This window comes from Phocoena sinus, chromosome 4 (genome assembly GCF_008692025.1).
Source record: "Phocoena sinus isolate mPhoSin1 chromosome 4, mPhoSin1.pri, whole genome shotgun sequence".
In the NCBI taxonomy this organism is placed as follows: Eukaryota; Metazoa; Chordata; class Mammalia; order Artiodactyla; family Phocoenidae; genus Phocoena; species Phocoena sinus.
In genome coordinates, this window is record NC_045766.1 from 35,207,620 (window position 1) to 35,229,423 (window position 21,804).

Sequence of the window (21,804 nt, forward strand, 5' to 3'; positions counted from 1 at the left end):
AGGTCACTCTCCTCCCTTCCGGGGAGGCTGTGCAGCCCACCACTGCCAGGGTCCCAGGATCCAGGAACAACTTCCCCGGGAGAACGCACAGCACGCCTCAGGCTGGTGCAACGTCAGGCCCGCCCCGCACTCCGTGCCCCTCCCTCCCGCCTGGTCTGAGTGAGCCGGAGCCTCCGAATCAGCGGCTCCTTTAACCCCGTCCTGTCTGAGTGAAGAACAGACGCCCTCCGGGGACCCACACGCAGAGGCGGGGCCAAATCCAAAACTGAAACCCGGGAGCTGTGTGAACAAAGAAGAGAAAGGGAAATCTCTCCCAGCAGCCTCAGGAGCAGCGGATTAAATCTCCACAATCAACTTGATGTACCCTGCATCTGTGGAATACCTGAATAGACAACGAATCATCCCAAATTGAGAAGGTGGACTTTGAGAACAAGATTTATTATTTTTTTCCCCTTTTCCTCTTTTTGTAAGTGTGTATGTGTATGCTTCTGTGTGAGATTTTGCCTGTATAGCTTTGCTTTCATCATTTGTCCTAGGGATCCATCCGTCCGTTTTTTTGTTTGTTTTTATACTTAAAAAAATTTTTTTTCCTTAATTACTTCTTATTTTAATAACTTTATTTTATTTTACCTTACTTTATTTTCTTTTATACTCTTTCTTTCTTTCTACTTTTTCTCCCTTTTATTCTGAGCTGTGTGGATGAAAAGCTCTGGGTGCTGCTGCCAGGAGTCAATGCTGTGCCTCTGACACGGGAGAGCCAACTTCAGGACACTGGTCCACAAGAGACCTCCCAGCTCCATGTAATAACAAATGGTGAAAATCTCCCAGAGATCTCAATCTCAACACCAACACCCAGCTTCACTCAACGACCAGCAAGCTACAGTGCTGGACACCCTATGACAAACAACTAGCAAGACAGGAACACAACTCCAGCCATTAGCAGAGAGGCTGCCCAAAATCATAATAGGTCCACAGACACCCCAAAACACACCACCAGACGTGGACCTGCCCACCAGAAACACAAGATCCAGCCTCATCCACCAGAACACAGGCATGAGTCCCCTCCACCAGGAAGCCTACACAACCCACTGAACCAACTTTACCCACAGGGGACAGACACCAAAAATAACGGAAACTACGAACCTGCAGCCTGCTAAAAGGAGACCCCAAACACAGTAAGATAAGCAAAATGAGAAGACAGAAAAACACACAGCAGATGAAGGAGCAAGAAAAAAGCCCACCATACCTAACAAATGAAGAGGAAATAGGCAGTCTACCTGAAAAAGAATTCAGAATAACGATAGTAAATATGATCCAAAATCTTGGAAATAGAGAAAATGCAAAAAAACATTTAACAAGGACCTAGAAGAACTAAAGATGAAACAAGCAACAATGAACAACACAATAACTGAAATTAAAAATACTCTAGATGGGATCAATAGCAGAATAACTGATGTAGAAGAATGGATAAGTGACCTGGAAGATAAAACAGTGGAAATAACTACTGCAGAGCAGAATAAAGAGAAAAGAATGAAAAGAACTGAGGACAGTCTCAGAGACCGCTGGGACAACATTAAACGCACCAACATTCGAATTATAGGGGTTCCAGAAGAAGAAGAGAAAAAGAAAGGGACTGAGAAAATATTTCAAGAGATTATAGTTCAAAACTTCCCTAATATGAGAAAGGAAATAGTTAATCAAGTCCAGGAAGCACAGAGAGTCCCATATAGTATAAATCCAAGGAGAAACACACCAAGACACATATTAATCAAACTGTCAAAAATGAAATACAAAGAAAACATATTAAAAGCAGCAAGGGAAGAACAACAAATAACACACAAGGGAATCCCCATGAGGTTAACAGCTGATTTTTCAGCAAAAACTCCACAAGCCACAAGGGACTGGCAGGACATATTTAAAGTGATGAAGGAGAAAAACCTAAAACAAAGATTACTCTACTCAGCAAAGATCTCATTCAGATTTGATGGAGAAATTAAAACCTTTAAAGACAAGCAAAAGCTGAGAGTTCAGCACCAGCAAACCAGCTTTACAACAAATGCTAAAGGATATTCTCTAGGCAAGAAACACAAGAGAAGGGAAAAACCTACAATAACAAATGAAAAACAATTAAGAAAATGGGAATAGGAACATACATATCAATAATTACCTTAAATGTAAATGGACTAAATGCTCCCACCAAAAGACACAGACTGGCTGAATGGATACAAAAACAAGACCCATATATATGCTGTCTGCAAGAGACTCACTTCAGACCTAGAGACACATACAAACTGAAAGTAAGGGGATGGAAAAAGATATTCCATGCAAATGGAAACCAAAAGAAAGCTGGAGTAGCAATTCTCATATCAGACAATATAGACTTTAAAATAAAGACTATTAGAAGAGACAAAGAAGGACACTACATAATGATGAAGGGATCAATCCAGGAAGAAGATATAACAATTGTAAATATTTATGCACCCAACATAGGACACCTCAATACATAAGGCAAATACTAACAGCCATAAAAGGGGAAATCGACAGTAACACATTCATAGTAGGGGACTTTAACACCCCACTTTCACCAATGGACAGCTCATCCAAAATGAAAATAAATAAGGAAACACAAGCTTTAAATGACACATTAAACAAGATGGACTTAATTGATATTTATAGGACATTCCATCCAAAAACAACAGAATACACATTTTTCTCAAGTGTTCATGGAACATTCTCCAGGTTAGATATCTTGGGTCACAAATCAAGCCTTGGTAAATTTAGGAGAATTGAAATTGTATCAAGTATCTTTTTCTTTTCCGAGCACAACGCTATGAGACTACATATCAATTACTGGAAAAGATCTGTAAAAAATACAAACACACGGAGTCTAGAAAATACACGACTTAATAACGAAGTGATCACTGAAGAAATCAAAGAGGAAATAAAAGAATACGTAGAAACAAATGACAATGTAGACACGACGACCCAAAACCTATGGGATGCAGCAAAAGCAGTTCTAAGAGGGAAGTTTATAGCAATACAATCCTACCTTAAGAAACAGGAAACATCTCGAATAAACAACCTAAACTTATACCTAAAGCAATTAGAGAAAGAAGAACAAAAAAACCCCAAAGTTACCAAAGGAAAGACATCATAAAGATCAGATCAGAAATAAATGAAAAAGAAATGAAGGAAATTATAACAAAGATAAATAAAACTAAAAGGTGGTTCTTTAAGAAGATAAACAAGGGGCTTCCCTGGTGGCGCAGTGGTTGAGAGTCCACCTGCCAATGCAGGGGACACGGGTTCGTGCCCCGGTCCGGGAAGATCCCACATGCCGCAGAGCGGCTGGGCCCGTGAGCCACGGCCACTGAGCCTGCGCGTCCGGAGCCTGTGCTCCGCAACGGGAGAGGCCACAACAGTGAGAGGCCCGTGTACCGCAAAAAAAAAAAAAAAAGAAGATAAACAAAATAGATAAACCATTAGCCAGACTCATCAAGTAAAAGAGGGAGAAGACTCAAATCAATAGAATTAGAAATGAAAAAGACACATATTAATCAAACTGTCAACATACACTGCAGAAATACAAAAGATCATGAGAAATTACTACAAGCAACTCTATGGCAATAAAATGGACAACCTTGAAGAAATGGACAAATTCTTAGGAATGCACAACCTGCAAAGACTGAATCACGAAGAAATAGAAAATATGAACAGACCAATCACAAGCACTGAAACTGAAACTGTGATTAAAAATCTTCCAACAAACAAAAGCCCAGGACCAGATGGCTTCACAGGCGAATTCTATCAAACATTTAGAGAAGAGCTAACACCTATCCTTCTCAAACTCTTCCAATATATAGCAGAGGGAGGAACACTCCCAAACTCATTCTACAAGGCCAACATCACCCTGATACCAAAACCAGACAAGGATGTCACAAAGAAAGAAAACTACAGGCCAATATCACTGATGAACATAGAGGCAAAAATCCTCAACAAAATACTAGCAAACAGAATCCAACAGCACATTAAAAGGATCATACACCATGATCAAGTGGGGTTTATTCCAGGAATGCAAGGATTCTTCAATATACGCAAATAAATCAACGTGATACACCATATTAACAAACTGAAGGAGAAAAACCATATGATCACCTCAATAGATGCAGAGAAAGCTTTCGACAAAATTCAACACCCATTTATGATAAAAACCCTCCAGAAAGTAAACATAGAGGGAACTTTCCTCAACATAATAAAGGCCATATATGACAAACGCACAGCCAACATCGTCCTCAATGGTGAAAAACTGAAAGTATTTCCACTACGATCAGGAACAAGACAAGGATGCCCACTGTTACCACTCTCATTCAACATAGTTTTGGAGTTTTAGCCACAGCAATCAGAGAAGAAAAGGAAATAAAAGGAATCCAAATCAGAAAAGAAGAAGTAAAGCTGTCACTGTTTGCAGATGACATGATAATATACATAGAGAATCCTAAAGATGCTACCAGAAAACTACTAGAGCTAGTCAGTGAATTTGGTAAAGTACCAGGATACAAAATTAATGCACAGAAGTTTCTGGCATTCCTATAGACTAATGATGAAAAATCCGAAAGTGAAATCAAGAAAACACTCCCATTTACCATTGCAACAAAAAGAATAAAATATCTAGGAATAAACCTACCTAAGGAGACAAAAGACCTGTATGCAGAAAATTATGACACGGATGAAAGAAATTAAAGATGATACAAATAGATGGAGAGATATACCATGTTCTTGGATTGGAAGAATCAACATTGTGAAAATGACTCTACTACCCAAAGCAATCTACAGATTCAATGCAATCCCTATCAAACTAGCACTGGCATTTTTCACAGAACTAGAACAAAAAAATTTCACAATTTGTATGGAAACACAAAAGACCCCGAATAGCCAAAGCAATCTTGAGAACGAAAAACGGAGCTGGAGGAATCAGGCTCCCTGACTTCAGACTATACTACAAAGCTACAGTAATCAAGACAGTATGGTACTGGCACAAAAACAGAAAGATAGATCAATGGAACAGGATAGAAAGCCCAGAGATAAACCCACACACATATGGCCACCTTATCTTTGGTAAAGGAGGCAGGAATGTACAGTGGAGAAAGGACAGCCTCTTCAATAAGTGGTGCTGGGAAAACTGGACAGGTACATGTAAAAGTATGAGATTTGATCACTCCCTAAGACCATACACAAAAATAGGCTAAAAATGGATTCCAGACCTAAAGGTAAGGCCAGAAACTATCAAACTCTTAGAGGAAAACATAGAACACTCTATGACATAAATCACAGCAAGATCCTTTTTGACCCAAATCCTAGAGAAATGGAAATAAAAACAAAAATACACAAATGGGACCTAATGAAACTTCAAAGCTTTTGCACAGCAAAGGAAACCATAAACAAGACCAAAAGACAACCCTCAAAATGGGAGAAAATATTTGCAAATGAAGCAACTGACAAAGGATTAATCTCCAAAATTTACAAGCAGCTCACGCAGCTCAATAACAAAACAACAAACAACCCAATCCAAAAATGGGCAGAAGACCTAAATAGACATTTCTCCAAAGAAGATATACAGAGCGCCAACAAACACATGAAAGAATGCTCAACATCATTAATCATTAGAGAAATGCAAATCAAAACTACAATGAAATATCATCTCACACCAGTCAGAATGGCCATCATCAAAAAATCTAGAAACAATAAATGCTGGAGAGAGTGTGGAGAAAAGGGAACACTCTTGCACTGCTTGTTGGAATGTGAATTGGTACAACCACTATGGAGAACAGTATGGAGTTTCCTTAAAAAACTACAAATAGGGCTTCCCTGGTGGCGCAGTGGTTGAGAGTCTGCCTGCCGATGCAGGGGACACGGGTTCGTGCCCCAGTCCAGGAAGATCCCACATGCCGCGGAGCGGCTGGGCCCGTGAGCCATGGCTGCTGGGCCTGCGCATCTGGAGCCTGTGCTCTGCAACGGGAGAGGCCACAACAGTGAGAGGCCTGCGTACCGCAAAACAAACAAACAAACAAAAACTACAAATAGAACTACCGTATGACCTAGCAATCCCACTACTGGGCATATACACTGAGAGAACCATAATTCAAAAAGAGTCATGTACCAAAATGTTCATTGCAGCTCTATTTACAATAGCCAGGAGATGGAAACAACCTAAGTGCCCATCATCGGATGAATGGATAAAGAAGATGTGGCACATATATACAATGGAATATTACTCAGCCATAAAAAGAAACGAAATTGAGCTATTTGTAGTGAGGTGGATGGACCTAGAGTCTGTCATACAGAGTGAAGTAAGTCAGAAAGAGAAAGACAAATACTGTATGCTAACACATATATATGGAATTTAAGAAAAACAAAATGTCATGAAGAACCTAGGGGTAAGACAGGAATAAAGACACAGACCTACTAGAGAATGGACTTGAGGATATGGGGAGGGGGAAGGGTAAGCTGTGACAAAGTGAGAGAGTGGCATGGACATATGTAAAATAGATAGCTGGGGGAAGCAGCCGCATAGCACAGGGAGATCAGCCCACCTAGAGGGCTAGGATAGGGAGGGTGGGAGGGAGAGTGACACAAGAGGGAAGAGATATGGGATCATATGTATAACTGATTCACTTTGTTATAAAGCAGAAACTAACACACCATTGTAAAGCAATTATACTCCAATAAAGATTAAAAAAAAAAAAAAAGCAAAAAAAACCCAGACTCAGCACAATGTTGTTTTCCCTCCACTGAGACATGAGAAAATGGGAGATTCTGACGTACATTACTCTTCCACTAAAATTACAATTAGATTGAAAACCCATATGACCGCAGTTTATTTTCATAAGCACCCATTAACTGAACAAAATACAAGTGAGAAAGGAAGAGGATAAAGAGAAAGAGCAGCTAGCAGGAAACTCAGGGTAAGAACAGTTGTAACTAGAATTTCTCAACTCCACATACGGCAACTGATGGGTAAGAAACTGTGAAAGAGTCAATGCTTCTGAAATTTCTGCTCTTGTTGTTAAAATTGCAATCTGTGGATTAAATTATTTTCATCAAGGTCAAAATTTTCAATGAGAAAATACAGGGCGTTTCAAGATGTTATATTTGTCAATTAATTTCCTCTTTCTTCTAGTCATTCACACTTGGAACAGCCATCTGTGATCTGGCCATCAAACTAAGTCAAGTCTCCATAGTTTGAAGACTGGGAAGACCTTGCTCTGATACATTTGTCTTTTTAATAATAATAAAGTCTTTCTCTGACCTCTAGCCAATTAGGCAAAGTAATCAATAGAGCCCTCCCTGTGAGCTAAGCATTGTACCAGCCATCAGTTTCCTGACACTCAAGCTGGATTCTCCACAGCTCCAGAAATGTGTGCTGATGATCCGATTAACAAAAGTTTAATTAACAATTGACAAAGAAAGGTCAGGAGTGTGTATCCAGAAGAAAAAACCCTCAGGCCTTACCATCATCCACAACATCCTGGGCTGCCACGGAGTTTGTGTACACAACCAAATCAGAGAGCTCTCGACAGAGCTTCATGGTTTTCCTTCGGCGGCCCAACCTGTAAAATACACACCAGGACTCATGACATTTTTGAGCTGGAAGAGGTTTGGGCTTCTGGTTACTCCACCTTCCCTACCTGCTCCTGATGGAGCCAGGATTGGAAACCAAGTGTGATTTTTAGTTCAGCATTCTCTCCACCACAACACCATACTCATGTGGCTTTTTTCACCGCTCAGCCAGACTTTATTCACAGTCTCTTCTCCTGAATTTGTGAGTTCTATTGTGAAGGGCTTGATTCCCACCATTACCCAACTGTGGAGTAAACCAGAATTTAGCAGGGAATCACTCTGCTTTGTCAGAAGGAGAACCTGGACTAAAAAGCAGTAGGGATACTGTACTGTCAGTCACAAGAATCCTATATCTAAAGATAAATACACCAAACTTTCCATAGTCATTATCTTCTAGAGGTATAAGTACAGTGAATTTTGATTTCTTCTTTATGCTTTTTCTATATTCTTCAACTTCTTAAGACAAACATCCATTACTTACTCTCTCTGTACGTCTATATCTTCTGTATCCCATAAACCACTCCTAGGATCTGCTTTACAAATTCTGCTACTTACTCTTTGCCACAGTAAAATTCTCCATAGATTATCACATTCTCCTCACAGACACACTTTTCTCCTCTAGGAAAACATATGATCATTAAAAACTTCAATCCCCACCAAGGAGATACACAAATGGCCAATAAGAACATGAAAAGAAGCTCAACATTAGTCATTAAGGAAATGCAAACCAAACTACAGTGAGATACCACTGCATATCTACTAGGTTGGCTATAACCAAAAAGGTAGGCAATAATGAGTGTTGGCAAGGATGAGGAGAAACTGGAATGCTCATATATTGCTGGAGAATTTTCAATGGTACAACTGCTTTGCCAACATAGTTTGGCAGTTCCTCAAAAAATTAAACAGTTACCATGTGACTCAGGAATTCCACTTTTAAGTATATACCCAAGAGAAATAAAAACCTATGTCCACATAAAAACTTAGAAATGAATGTTCATAGCAGTATTATTCATAATAGCCAGAAAGTGAAAACAACCTAAATATCCTTCAGCTAATGAATACATAAATGAAATGCACTATATTCGTACAATGGAATATTATTCAACAATAAAAAGGAATGAAGTACTGATACATTCTACAACATGGATGAATTTTGGAAATATTATACTAAGTGAAAGGAGCCAGACAAAAAAGGCCAAATATTGTAGGATTCCATTTATATGTAATGTCCAGAAAAGGCAAATCTATAGAGACAAAAAGTAGATTAGTTGGTACCAGAGACCAGGGGAGAGAGAGATGGAAAGTCGCTGCTAATGGTAGAGTTTCTTTCTGGTGTGATGAAAATGTTCTGGAATTAGATAGTGATGATATAGATTTATTCACTCAGTGAATATTTATTGAGCACCTATTGGAGATAAAATAGTGAACAAATCAGACAAAAATTCTTACTGTAATGATACTTATATACATTGAACAAAAGAATTAAGGCCAAAATGTGTCAACAACTCATTTTGCCAAGAAAGAAGACATGCACATAGACAGGTATAAAAACCAATGGGAAGAAGAATCCATGTTCCTCCTTTACCACGTAATTAGGAAATTCTCTAGCCATTGGTAAAAATCTGGTTTTGTGAAAGCAAATGATTATAAATCAATGTGAGGGAGGTAATGCCTAGAAATGACAAGTAAAACTCCCAGGACACTCCATGACACAGAGAACTTCTGTATAAAGTTAGCCCTTTTTAATCCTTATCTTAAAATTGAATTAGTTTACTGAAGTCCCAAAAGGACACCATCATCAATGCTTGAGCCTCGATAGCTATTACGGGCAAATCTCTAATTGACTTAAGAGCAGCATGCAACGTGATTTCATGTGATAGCTTCCCTGGCTATATGATTCAGAGTCAAGCCTTTCTCAAACTTATATTTGAGAACATTCACAGCAGAGGTCTCCTGGAAGGTAATTCTATTTCTCTTATATCCTTTACTGTAACTACATATTGAATTTTCTGTACTCTAAGGGTAGGAACCATACACATCTCCTTTGCCCTCACTAATTAGTTACTATTTTATGTATGGACATTCTGTTGGAGTGAAGCTCAAATATAAAATTTAAGTGAACACTAAATGTGATTCATTCCTATAGGACCTCTATGCCTCCAATTTCGTTTAGTTTCAGTCTTATGATAAAGTCACAGAGGGGTGTGTGTGTACATGTGCATGTGTTTGTATATTTATCTATGAAGGATATAATCTACTTTCCTTTGCGAGACTTACTGTATACATAATTTGCCAGAAAATCCTGTATCAAATCATGTGTCACAATTTGGATTCTACAATTTTGGCCATTTTACTCATCCCAAATTCTACTGGCAATAATAAAGACAACAGCAGCTAATATTTTTGAGCACTTAGTTAATTGGAGTAGGGCTCATCAAGCCAAATAGTTTAATTCCTTTAATCCTTACAATGACCCTAAGAAATAGATACAAATGAGGAGCCTAACTTGCCCCCATCTTAAAGTTGGAGGAACAAGAGTTTGAAGTCTGGCTGATTTCAGATCCCTGACTCTTCACATGTTCTTGTCATCTATCTTCTCCTTCAGTCTCCTGTGAGAGCCCCTCTGTACTAGTTCATGTGGTCCCTCTCTCTTCTCTGAAGATATCTTTTATCTGACAACTGCTACAGCCAGCATTTATTAAGAGCTCACTGTGTGCCAGGCAGCACAAGTCCCCTACATGTATTATAATCTCACATCCTGTTGATCTTCACATGTCCCACTGCAGAGCTCTCTACCTTGCAATCTGATTTCCTAGACATGTACAACTAAAACAGCCAAGCTGATGTGCATGGAGAGGCCCCAGGAGCCTGAGCAAGAAACATGGAGAGCTTTCTTACCTGTACAGCTGGCTGGTCTCCTTGCCAGGATTCTGCTGTGCGTCCTCCTCTTCATCAGCACTGTAAGATTTGGACCGTGATTTTGTGGTTTTCTGCCGGAAAAATCAGAGTTCACTTAACACAAACTCAGCGCATCAGGTACATCTACAACATACAGAGGAATGAGCTTTAAAATAGACACACACACACACACACACACACACACACAAGGACAATTCCTTGGAGAAAAACAACTGACCAAATATTGCAGCTTGCCTCACCATCAATAATAAGCATGTCGGTGGCCAAAATTATCTTAAAATATCAAGGCAAAACTGAGGGTTTCATGCTCTAACATTGACTTCTAAGCCACATAAAATGTAGGTCTTAGACTATTAGTCATGCATTGAAGGTCTCTGTGAGGGGTAGGGTTAAAGTTGTAATATCTATTTAAATGATTATAAGGGATAAAGTGTCCTCTTATATAGGAAGCTCACTATTCCTTTTGACTTACTTATAAAAGGCAGATTTGATAAAAAAGACAAGTAGTAATTTTTAAATGAATAACTACCACTCCTGCTTTTGTTCAGTATGCATTCAAAAACCCATCTAAATCAAACTGTTCATTTGAGACTTTGACCCATCTTAATTTCTAGAGCAGAATGAAAATTGTTACCTACAGGAGTCAGGCTGAAAGACTGTAGGACTAACCTGGTGTCTTTGGACAGATTAGCTGTTAGACATAAAACCTCTTAGGAATGATACACTTTCAGCCCCACCACATTGGAGATAACCCCAATATTTGGCAACACACACCTCAACAATCCAAATGATAGGGAGGGGCCCTAGTAACTACAGAAAAACTTGCCACCAAAATTACAGCTTCTACAAACAAAGGTAAGACTTTTAGACAGAGTACCCCGGACATTTTGGGAACATGGCTTAGAAAAGGAAAGGGACTCCATTCCCACATTACCATGGGACCAAATCAACTTCTAGATTTTCTCATTCTCAACAAATAAAAAAATTCAAACTACCCTGTTGGCATAAATACATTCAACTCTACTGCACTGACGGCAAGGCGCCAATTTAGTCTAGAACATTTTTACATCTTATTTATGCCTTGAGAACTTCAGTGCACATGGCGTGGACCCAGGCATCTGATGATCTCATGTTCCAGATTGGCCTCTCACCAAGCTGATAAATTGGCTAATCTCTCAAGCTTCCTATTGTGCTTTTTTAAAGGGTAGGACAAAAACATCTGTCCTAAAGGATTATTATTTTTGTGATGATTAAATGAGATGACATGGAAAGTCATTCTGTAAACCACATAATATTAACTTTCAATTTAAAATACTATTAATACTTATTTAAATAACCTGCAAATAGTCTTGTAAACATTCACTCTTATGACTTGAGACATAATAAATTCTAATTCTATACTAGCAAAGGTACTCCCTAAAAGCTTTATTTTGGAAAATAATTTTAATTTAAATGAGTGGTTGTAATCAAGAAAAGAAATATTCTCCAATTCCGCATATAGTTAGTAATTTGAGGTGTTACAATAATAAACCTGTCTTTCCCAGGTTCATTTAAAAATATAAAATGCAGAAAGTAGAAATAAGTAATGAATCGTCAATGATAGATATTTGGAGAAATGATGATATATTTTCTTTACATACAGTTTTGACACATCTTATCACAGTTAACATACGACATAATCAGTTTTTCATCTTACTTTTTATTTAATGTTTTGCATGTTGAGCTCGTCAGAGTGATCTTTTTTTTTTTTTTTTTTTTTGCGGTACGCGGGCCTCTCACTGTCGTGGCCTCTCCCGTTGTGGAGCACAGGCTCCCGACGCGCAGGCTCAGCGGCCATGGCTCACGGGCCCAGCTGCTCCGCGGCATGTGGGATCTTCCCGGACCGGGGCACGAACCCGTGTCCCATGCCTTGGCAGGCGGACTCTCAACCACTGCGCCACCAGGGAAGCCCAGAGTGATCATCTTTTAATGGCTGCATAATTGGCCATTGTGTGAATGAATCATGATTTACTTAAGCAGTCTTTATGGGAGAACATTTTGGTTGTTTTCAGTTTATTATGGCTATTTTGTCCAACCTTTCAATAAATTACCTTATTGATGGGGCAGGAAATTCCAGATACAACATTAATTAAAGTACAAGAAATGGCCTTGGAGAAACCTCATGCATAAAGTTCATCACCCAGTGACTGACTTCTTGTTTAACATGTTTTACCTTTTTATTGAAGGTAAAGCATACACTTAGAAAAGCACAGGAATCGTAAGTGTACAGCATGATGGCTTTCCACAAAGTGAAACCACCCAAATGAGGAAATGGAATATTATCTGCCCCAAAGCCTTCAGATTCTCCTGTTTGGTCATCACCTTCTCCCCAAAGGTAACTACTATCCTGACTTTTATCCCATAGACTTTTTTTGGCCTGTTTTTGAGCTTCATATAAATGGACTCAAACTGTATGTACTCTCTTGGGTCTGGCTTCTTTTGCTCAATGTCATGTTTACAAAGATCACACTATTGCATGTAGTTGTAATTTTGTCATTCTCATTGCTGATAAATATTCCCTTATGTGAATACGCCACCATTTTTATTCTTTCTAATGCTGATGGACGTTTGAACTGTCTCCTGTTTGTAGTATTGCAACTAATGCCCCTGTAAATATCGTTGTTTGTCTCATGACACACACCTAACAATGGAACTGATAAGACATGGTTCATAGAGCGGCTTTAGTTGGTACTGTGAAACAGTGTGTGGAAGTAGCTGCACAAAGGCAGGTTCCCATTAGCAGCTGATGAGAGTTCAAGTTGCCCAGCATCCTCACTAACACATGCTGTTGTCAATCTCTTTATGTTTGCTGTTGTGGTGGGTGTACACGGAATCTCATCATCATTTTAGTTTGCATTTCCCAGAGGGCTGATAAGGGGGAGAACCTTTTCCATATTAGCCACTTGGATATCTCCTGCTGTGAAATTCATTTAAGCCTTTTGCTTGTTTTTTAAAAATTAGTGTGCTGGGCTTCCCTGGTGGCGCAGTGGTTGAGAGTCTGCCTGCCGATGCAGGGGACACGGGTTCGTGCCCCGGTCTGGGAAGATCCCACATGCCGCGGAGCGGCTGGGCCCGTGAGCCATGGCCGCTGAGCCTGCGCGTCTGGAGCCTGTGCTCCACAACGGGAGAGGCCACAACAGTGAGAGGCCCACATACCGCAAAAAAAAAAAAAAAAATTAGTGTGCCTTCTTTATTGATTTATAGGAATTCTTTATGTATTCAGGAAAGAAATCCTTTGTGGACTTGTACAGAATATTGAAAATATTCTTTCCCAGTATGCTATTTGCTCTTTGATACTTCTGATGAACAGGAGTTCTTAAATTATAAAATAGTTTATCAATTTTTTCCTTTTCTGGGGTCCTCTTTGAGAAATCTGCAGTTATTCCAAGGTCATGATGATAGTCTCCTGTCACCCTCTAGACTCTTTAAATTACCTGAATTATGCACACTTATCTTCCTTAATTCATACCTTATGTTTTCCGAAGTTGGTCATGAGGGATCGTCCGTGTGTTTTCTTTCCACTTTCCTTCACATCTGGATGCTGAGTAAATAAAGCATAATATGACTATTTTTCTTCTTTGCTTTTGTTTTCTCCTTAGTTCTGGTGGAAGGGCATGGAGTCCCTCTCTCCTTCCATCTCTAGGTGGGCAGCCGGCAGGTCCTGCTCATTTCCTCCTGCTCTACCATCCACTTCCCTGAAGGTGGCTGTGTCTGCCATGAGAGAGGGGGGATGCTGCACAGAGAGACCTGGGCACCATCAGGAGATGGTAGCTGCCAACAGCTCCCCAAAGCTGGGGTCAAGGACCTCTCAGTAATGCCCAGGTGTGCAGGCCTCTCTAGTGCCTGTTCACAAGGCTCTCTACAGCACAAGATGTATTCTTTTCAATGCCCTGAGGGGGAATAAATCATCTTCAGTTAAAAGTAGATTTAATTTTGAAAAATGGCCACAAGTCATTAACAGCCAATTCAGTTGACTAAAAAAAACGAATCAGACTGATCACTTAATTACTATTTAGAATTTGGAAACATTAAAAACAAATAAAATCCAAGTATATCTATGAGGCAATAAGATTGTTTTTCTTTAAGTAAACTGCAGCAGAGCTTATCTGTTCATTAAAATCATTCCCTCTGTGGTGAGCACAGGAAAGATGTATTGTAGATTCTGAATTCCTCCTCGTGTGAATTAATTTTCCAGGCTAGAGATCTCTTTATTCTAGGGAACAGAAAAAAAAAAAAAAAAAGACCACTCTGCTAAAAGGGTTTAGACTCTTTTTCCAATTGTCACCCCTAAAAATATGTATTAGGTGATTCACTGCTAATTACATGATGTAAGAGGAGACCAATAGGCCCCGCCCTCCCAGGACTTTCAGCTGAACAGAGATAATCTCATAAATGGAATAAATGTAGGTGAGCAAAACCACCCGAAATCAAAAGGTCAGGAAGAGCATCTACATATATCCATAGAAACTAATCAAAAATACAATGCGGGATGGGGAGGGGGAGCAGTGAGAACTGGGTTGGGGAAAAGGCAGTTCAGAAAATAGTGGAGGAGGGTGGGCGGCAGGTTTACAGGGTAATTTTAGTTGACTGGTTTATATACCTTGACTGCCTTTGAAGATCAATTAAAGCTGATCATTAACTATTCAAAAACCCTAGAATTAAGAAAGTAGTAAGATATGGTAATAGAAGTAACACTGCTCTTCAAGTTAGGAGACCCAGTTCTGTCACCATGTAGCCTCAGGTCCCCCATCTCTTTTTTTTTTTTTAAGGTGATTTAAAAGATCATTTTTAACCTATTAGAAAAGTTTTACAAAACTAGGCTTATTCAGTCTGAAGAACAGAGAATTGAAACGGTGTTTTAAGGTGAATGAGAGTCTCTCTGATGGATTTAAGTCTAAGCAGGAAATTATATACATCAATACATTGATGGGAAACAGAAGCTGAACACATAAGAAATACCCTGGTACTCAGAATCAGATGGAAAGAGAGGGATTAATAGGTGAAGCAAAACATAGGAGATTCCAGCACACACTCTGTGCTAAAGACTTGCTCCTCTGGGGTAAACACCCACTTCTTGACCTCAGTCCTCTTATCTGTGACATGGGGGAGGAATGGACCAATTAACCTCTGAGTTCCTCTCCAGTTCTAGTAGCTCATCTATTAGTAGGGAGACCATGTCATCTATTGTCCAAAACAGGACTCTTAAGAGTGAAATGGGGACTTCCTTGGTGGCTCAGTGGTTAAGAATCCGCCTGCCAATGCAGGGGACACGGTTCGAGCCCTGGTCTGGGAAGATCCCACATGCCATGGAGCTACTAAGCCCATGCACCACAACTACTGAGCCTGTGCTCTAGAGCCCGTGAGCCACAACTACTGAGCCCGCGTGCCACAACTACAGAAGCCCAAGCGCCTAGAGCCCATGTTCCACAACAAGAGAAGTCACCGCAGTGAGAAGCCTGCACACTGCAACGAAGAGTAGCCCCTGCTCACCACAACTAGAGAAAGCCCGCTAGCAGCAACGAAGACCCAACGCAGCCAAAAATAAATACATAAAATAAATAAATTTATTTTTTTAAAAAAAAGAGTGAAATCAGGCACCTTTAATAATTACGCTGGGACAATAGGTATAAAGCGAGGTTGCCCCAAGCAAGTTGAGGTATAAGGTCATCCATTTTAATAGGCACCTGCTATGCCCCAAGGATTATGCTAAGTGTATTACATATATTCTCACTTAATATATACAACCATCCCTGGAGATAAGTATAATTAAAATCCTAGTTTTGCAGATAAGAAAAACAGAAGTATAGTGAAGTTAGATAATATGCCCAAAGTTACAAAGCTAGTTGGTGATAAAACAGGGATTCTGTGTAGTTCTGTCTCCTCTCTGGCTTTCTCTCCCTCCCCCACTCTACACTCCTTCTTTATGTACCAGAGGAATACACACAGATATCTCTCCCCAACTTGACCTCTCCTTGAGCATCAGCACTGCATCTTTCATTGAATCCATGGATCAAACACTGTGCCAGGAACTCAACATGAATACAAGGGAGACAGCAAGCAAGAGAGATGTAGACTTTGTCCTCCCTGGGCTTGCACTCTTATGATGGAGACAAACGATCATAACACACTATAATAAGACTATGATGGGGAAAGTTCAGGGTACTGCCTGAGGGCACGGGAAGGCCATCTACCTAGACTTGAGGATCGAGGAGGACTTCTAAGGGGACATGTTACAAAAGCTGAAGCCAGAAGATAGGTAGACATTATCTACGTGAAGTGAGGAAGAGGAAGTGTGCGAGGAAAAAGCAAACACAAAGGCCAAGTGCCAGGAACATGGCACTTTCCAGGAAACAAAGAAAGGCACGGGTTGGGTTGTGTATTTGTACTGTACACACGCACATTAATGGACAAATCAGAGCTGGGGTCAGATGATGGAGAAAGGATCTTTTGGGCTATAGCTTTCAATTTGAGCTTTATCCTCCAAACTATGAAGAGCATTTGAATGGTTTAAAATAGGAGAATGATGTGATCAGATGCATGTTTCTGAAATATCGCTATGGTAGTGGTATAAATGAGAGACTGGAGGGAGCGGGACAGCAGGAGAGGTGCAAAAGTTCATGTTAGGAATAATTAAGGCTACCCAGATGGCTGTAGCTGGGATGTAAACAAAGAAGTGAATTCAGAACTCTAAAGAAGGCAGGCATCCTTCTACTAAGTTCTTCCAGTGTGAAGGATGAGAATTTCATTTTTATTTTACTTCGGAGATCTCCAGGAAAAAGCTGGCACCAGTAGCACACAGTACTGCACTGCTGAGTGACGATCCAGGAGGGAAAGGAGCGGAAGTGATGAGCTGTCCTGAACCCCACAGCACATTCTCAGCCTTGGCTCTACATGTGCCTATGTATCTGACACAGATGGACTTGTCTCAACAGTAACTTGTCTTTGCTTGCCACTGAACCAAAACCATACTTTAAAAACTAACACAACAGCAGGGTTAAAAACCTTAACACTTCATAGTCCAGTTTATTAAAGTTGCAGGCTCCATTTACTTTCTGCAAGTCTGATACATTCTTGCAGTCACCCAGGTTTAAGGGAGAGTAAAAAATAAGAAAAAGGAGGAGGAGTTTTGTCCTACTACATCTCTGAAATTTGAAGTCCCTTACCATCTTACCTGATAGGGAAATTACCATTAGAATCTCTTCCAGAAAAAGAAAGATGGTCTTGATTTGTTTCTTCAAAAATCCCCAAGACCTGCTGTTGTCTTTCCAGTTGGAATGATCTAGGATGGAGCAAGCAAAGACTTCTCCAAAAGCATAAGGGGAAATGACTGGCCCAGATTAGCCAAAGAGAGTTCACCAGGGACAAGAAGCAGAAATCAAGCCGGGTTAACCGAGTGTGATTTTACAGACATTTGTGTGGTTTAAACTAAGAGGCTGGAGGGTCAGGGAGGAAAGGGAGAGGCTAACTGGTATTTATAGAAATGTTCAAGAAAATTCAAAATTCTATGATAAACTGTAAGGGCAGTAATGCTGTAAATGACATTTTGGTTGTCTCCCAACATTCCATTCTGCCCCTCCAGCATGCAGGGGCAGAATGCATTTTCAGAGGGGCAGACCTTGGTGCCAGTTCCAGGGGTAAGTTCTCAGTGGCATCAGCAAGCCAGTGGTATCCTACGCCCTTGCCAAATTACTGTTCCAAGAAGGACACATATGCAAGGCCACCACGGGGATCAACTCAGGGGTGGGCACATGAGCTAAGATGCCCAACCAGAGCTCAGCACGAACTCTGGTTTGTTGGATGAGGCACATACACCGTCTCACTCTCTCTGTACTTGGACCAAGAAACACACAGCTCAGGGGCCTGTTGGCAGTCACCCTGCAACCACCAGGAGAGGGGGAACCAACATGGGATGATGCTAATCACGTGGTAGGTAGAACAGAAAGACAGGTCTTTGATGACCCTGCTGAGCCTCTGAATTAAGCCCACCTTGAAGGCCACTCTGCAAATGAACTTGCCACTTACCTACCCGAACGCCTTTCTTCATTATTTAAGCCATTTTGAATTAGGTTTTCTATGTTTGGAAACTAAACAGACCTGAGAAACAGCCAGGCGTTTGAATGGCTGGACTTCTGTAGAGTCTAGAAAGTAACCACCAAAGCTGAGTGGTTGCTCAGGTCCAAAAATGATGATCTTCCCTCTGCCTGGGGAGCTCTGAGCCCTGGAGGATAGGCGGCAGTAGCAGGGGAGGCTGCTATCAGCTAAGCCAGGGACCACATGGATCTCCTCTGGTCCAGAATAAATGCCCTCAGTGTCCTGCCATGATAACATCAGCAAACCCACTATCCCTCTTCCTTGCCCATTTATGATATTTTTATTAGAAAGCAGAATAAAAACCTCAGCCAGAGCCCAAACCATTCATTCACTCAGCAACTATATATGAAGGTCATACTAAGGCCCAGGCACTATACAAGTCAGAAAAACAATGGTTATCAAGACTGACATGATTCCTGCCTTCAGAGAATCTACAGTCTAGTTGAGAAGACAGATATTGAACAAACAAATGCAAATGTGTAGGAAAAAAGAAAACTTCTTGAAAAAAGAAGATATAACAGGCTACAATCAACAATATAAAAGGGATAGCTAACCTAACCTATGGGTCAAGGCAGGACTCATTTAGAATACCACATGGATGCTGGAATTTAAAAGCCTAAGTAGGAGTTAGCTAGAGTAGATGTGGAAATGGAGTGTTCCAGGCAGAGAAAATGGAATGTGAGGAAGACCATGGCATTTAGATGGTTGTGGCTGGTGTGACGTCGTGGGTGGTGGTGTGACAGGGAAAATGGGGAGATCTGAGACAGGAGAGGTAGGCAAGGATGGAATTATGCAGGTCCTTGAAAGCCCAGTTAGTTTGCAATTTATCCCAAGCATAATAGGAAGCCACTGAAAAATTTTGAACAGCGGAGTGACACGATCAGATTTGCATTTTTAAAACATCATGCTGATTTCAGAGTGAAGGTTAGATTTAAAGAGGGCAAGAGAAATCTAAGTGAGAGTTGACATTGGCCTGAATTAGGACACAGCCGTGGAGAAGAAGTGGACAGACAGACACACTCAGAAGGTGTGATCAACAGGGCATGGAGGTCGCCTGAATGAGTCCCCACCCTCACCTGAGCACAAGTGGGGAAGATGAATGCAGGGGCACTGGGCTTTGTCCTGAGGGTGCCAGTGAAGGAGTATATGAATCATTTCTACACCCAGCCATGCACTTTAATCTATTATTCACTATTTCTCTCCATTTTTCAGGAGGAGATTCTCATTTTTCCAGCAATATGAGGATAGAAATGGAAGAAACTGGAGAAGCCGTCCACAAATGACAAATGATCAGAAACAAAGCATGAGGTGCTTTCTTTTTCCTGTTGAAGGACAAGTACAAGAGGGAAATGTATACCTGCTTCAGGTGTGCATTTAAGCCTTCATGCGTGGCCTTCAGTAGTGCCCTCACTGTGAAACTATCAGGATCTTCCTTGTCTCGAATTTGAGATTCTTTTAACAGCGACTCCAGTTTTTTCCTTATGAAAGATTCCACCTGATGCTCAGTGGTCCCGTTATTCTGCGAAGAATTAAACAGTGGAAATAATTTCCCTTAAGGAACACAGAATCACTTAGAACACAGCCTTCACTCAAGCCAACCTTGCTGCTATAATTTCTCTCTCAATTACCTGTAAGAAGTTAAGCTTATTGTACCATTTTTTGTCCTTCTCCCACCAGCCCTCCACCAATCCCATAAAATAATGATGACTATGACTGCATTCAACCTTTAACAACCCTATAGTCTTATTATCATTCCCATTTCAGAGACACAGAATCTGATGTTTAGAGAAATAAGTTGATCAAGGTTACAAAGCTAGCAAAGAACTGAGGCAGGATTCCAACTCAGGGCTCCTAAGTCCTTCTCCCCACACTACTTTACACTTTCACTAGAGGGAAGCCCAAGGAAAGTTTTGGGAGAATAAGTTTTCTGTACCTACATAGGGAAATTTGAACAAGACTATACTATTTAGAACAAATCACTTCCTTCACTGAAGGGGAAAAAGTGCTATGGAAATCTTTGGAAAGGAGGATTATTCTGAGATAAAATGTCTTTCCTATCTCTGCCCCACTATGTAATTGGAGGGAATTCAGTACTGACTTGTGCCTTGACTCAGCACTGTAATTACCTTAAGATCACAACTAATTTCAAGTGTTTTGGATAACAAAGCTCTGCCTGTGTCCAGGAGATAATTTACACAATGTTTAAGTGATCAAGGGACCCAGATTTCCTAGAAGTCTGCTTAGTGCAGGTTTTTGGCCCGCTTGTTCTACCTGAAACTAACGGCCCAGGCTCTGTTCACTGCTTCTCCCCTTCTCAACTCCCTCCCGCTATGTCCAACACCCTTCCATAAACTCTTCAGCCACTTGCCAAAGGCCAACCCACCCAAAAGCAAGGAAGGGGTGCTCCTCCACCAGAACAATGCCCCTAGTCCTCACCAAAAGTTTAAGATCCCTTTTTCCACTTGCAAATTTGTTACTAAGAGGTCATTATATTTAAATAAGAGAATGGGCAGTTTTTCAGTAATGCATTCATTTTCACAAAATCTCATAAGAGCAAAGCAATATAGATACAAAGGGAAACTGGAAAAAAAAAGCTACATCAGAACAGGTTATTGAATTTCCCTGTATTAATATCACATGCATGAATATCTTTAATATACCCAGTGAATGAGGCGCTCCACTTCACTGGAGGCCCTCAGGTCCTGCAGGAGACGCAAAGGTGGAAAAGAGCTGGCCTTTGACATCAGGAGCAAAGATCCCATTAGGCTAACAAAGGCATGTCCCCAAATATCCTACCCAGGTCCACACAGCTGCCTGCAAAAGCACAAATGACCAGCACAACAGTGGTTCTGAGAAGGAACATGGCATTTCTGCCTGAGTGACCAGGAAGACCTCAAAGAACAGGGGGGACTCTGTATGGTAACTAAAACTTCAACAGTGATGAAGAGATGTCATCCATCACTCTAGCAAAGGTTTTTACATTAGCAAAGCGTGTTTTATAAACATAGGAACAGATTCATTTTCCTGGAGCAGAAGTTCATGAAGTGGGGTAGCGGCAGATAAAGTTGGAAAAGTACTTTGGGAACAGGTTGTGGAGGTGCCTGAAAGCAAGAAGTCAAGAGGTGTGGAGTCGCTGAG

General features: G+C 40.6%; 1 protein-coding gene across 1 annotated transcript in view; it reads right to left on the reverse strand.

Annotated features, from left to right (window-relative positions):
- The window catches only part of PLCH1 (phospholipase C eta 1), a 237,967-nt gene that overhangs the window by 19,883 nt on the left and 196,280 nt on the right, over positions 1 to 21,804 (reverse strand). The window contains exons 12-15 of the mRNA XM_032631291.1: positions 20,024 to 20,185; positions 14,045 to 14,116; positions 10,516 to 10,607; positions 7,510 to 7,607 (exon numbers count right to left, since the gene is read on the reverse strand). Of these exons, the coding sequence (XP_032487182.1) occupies positions 7,510 to 7,607; positions 10,516 to 10,607; positions 14,045 to 14,116; positions 20,024 to 20,185 (424 nt within the window). The remainder of the gene's footprint in view (positions 1 to 7,509; positions 7,608 to 10,515; positions 10,608 to 14,044; positions 14,117 to 20,023; positions 20,186 to 21,804) is intronic.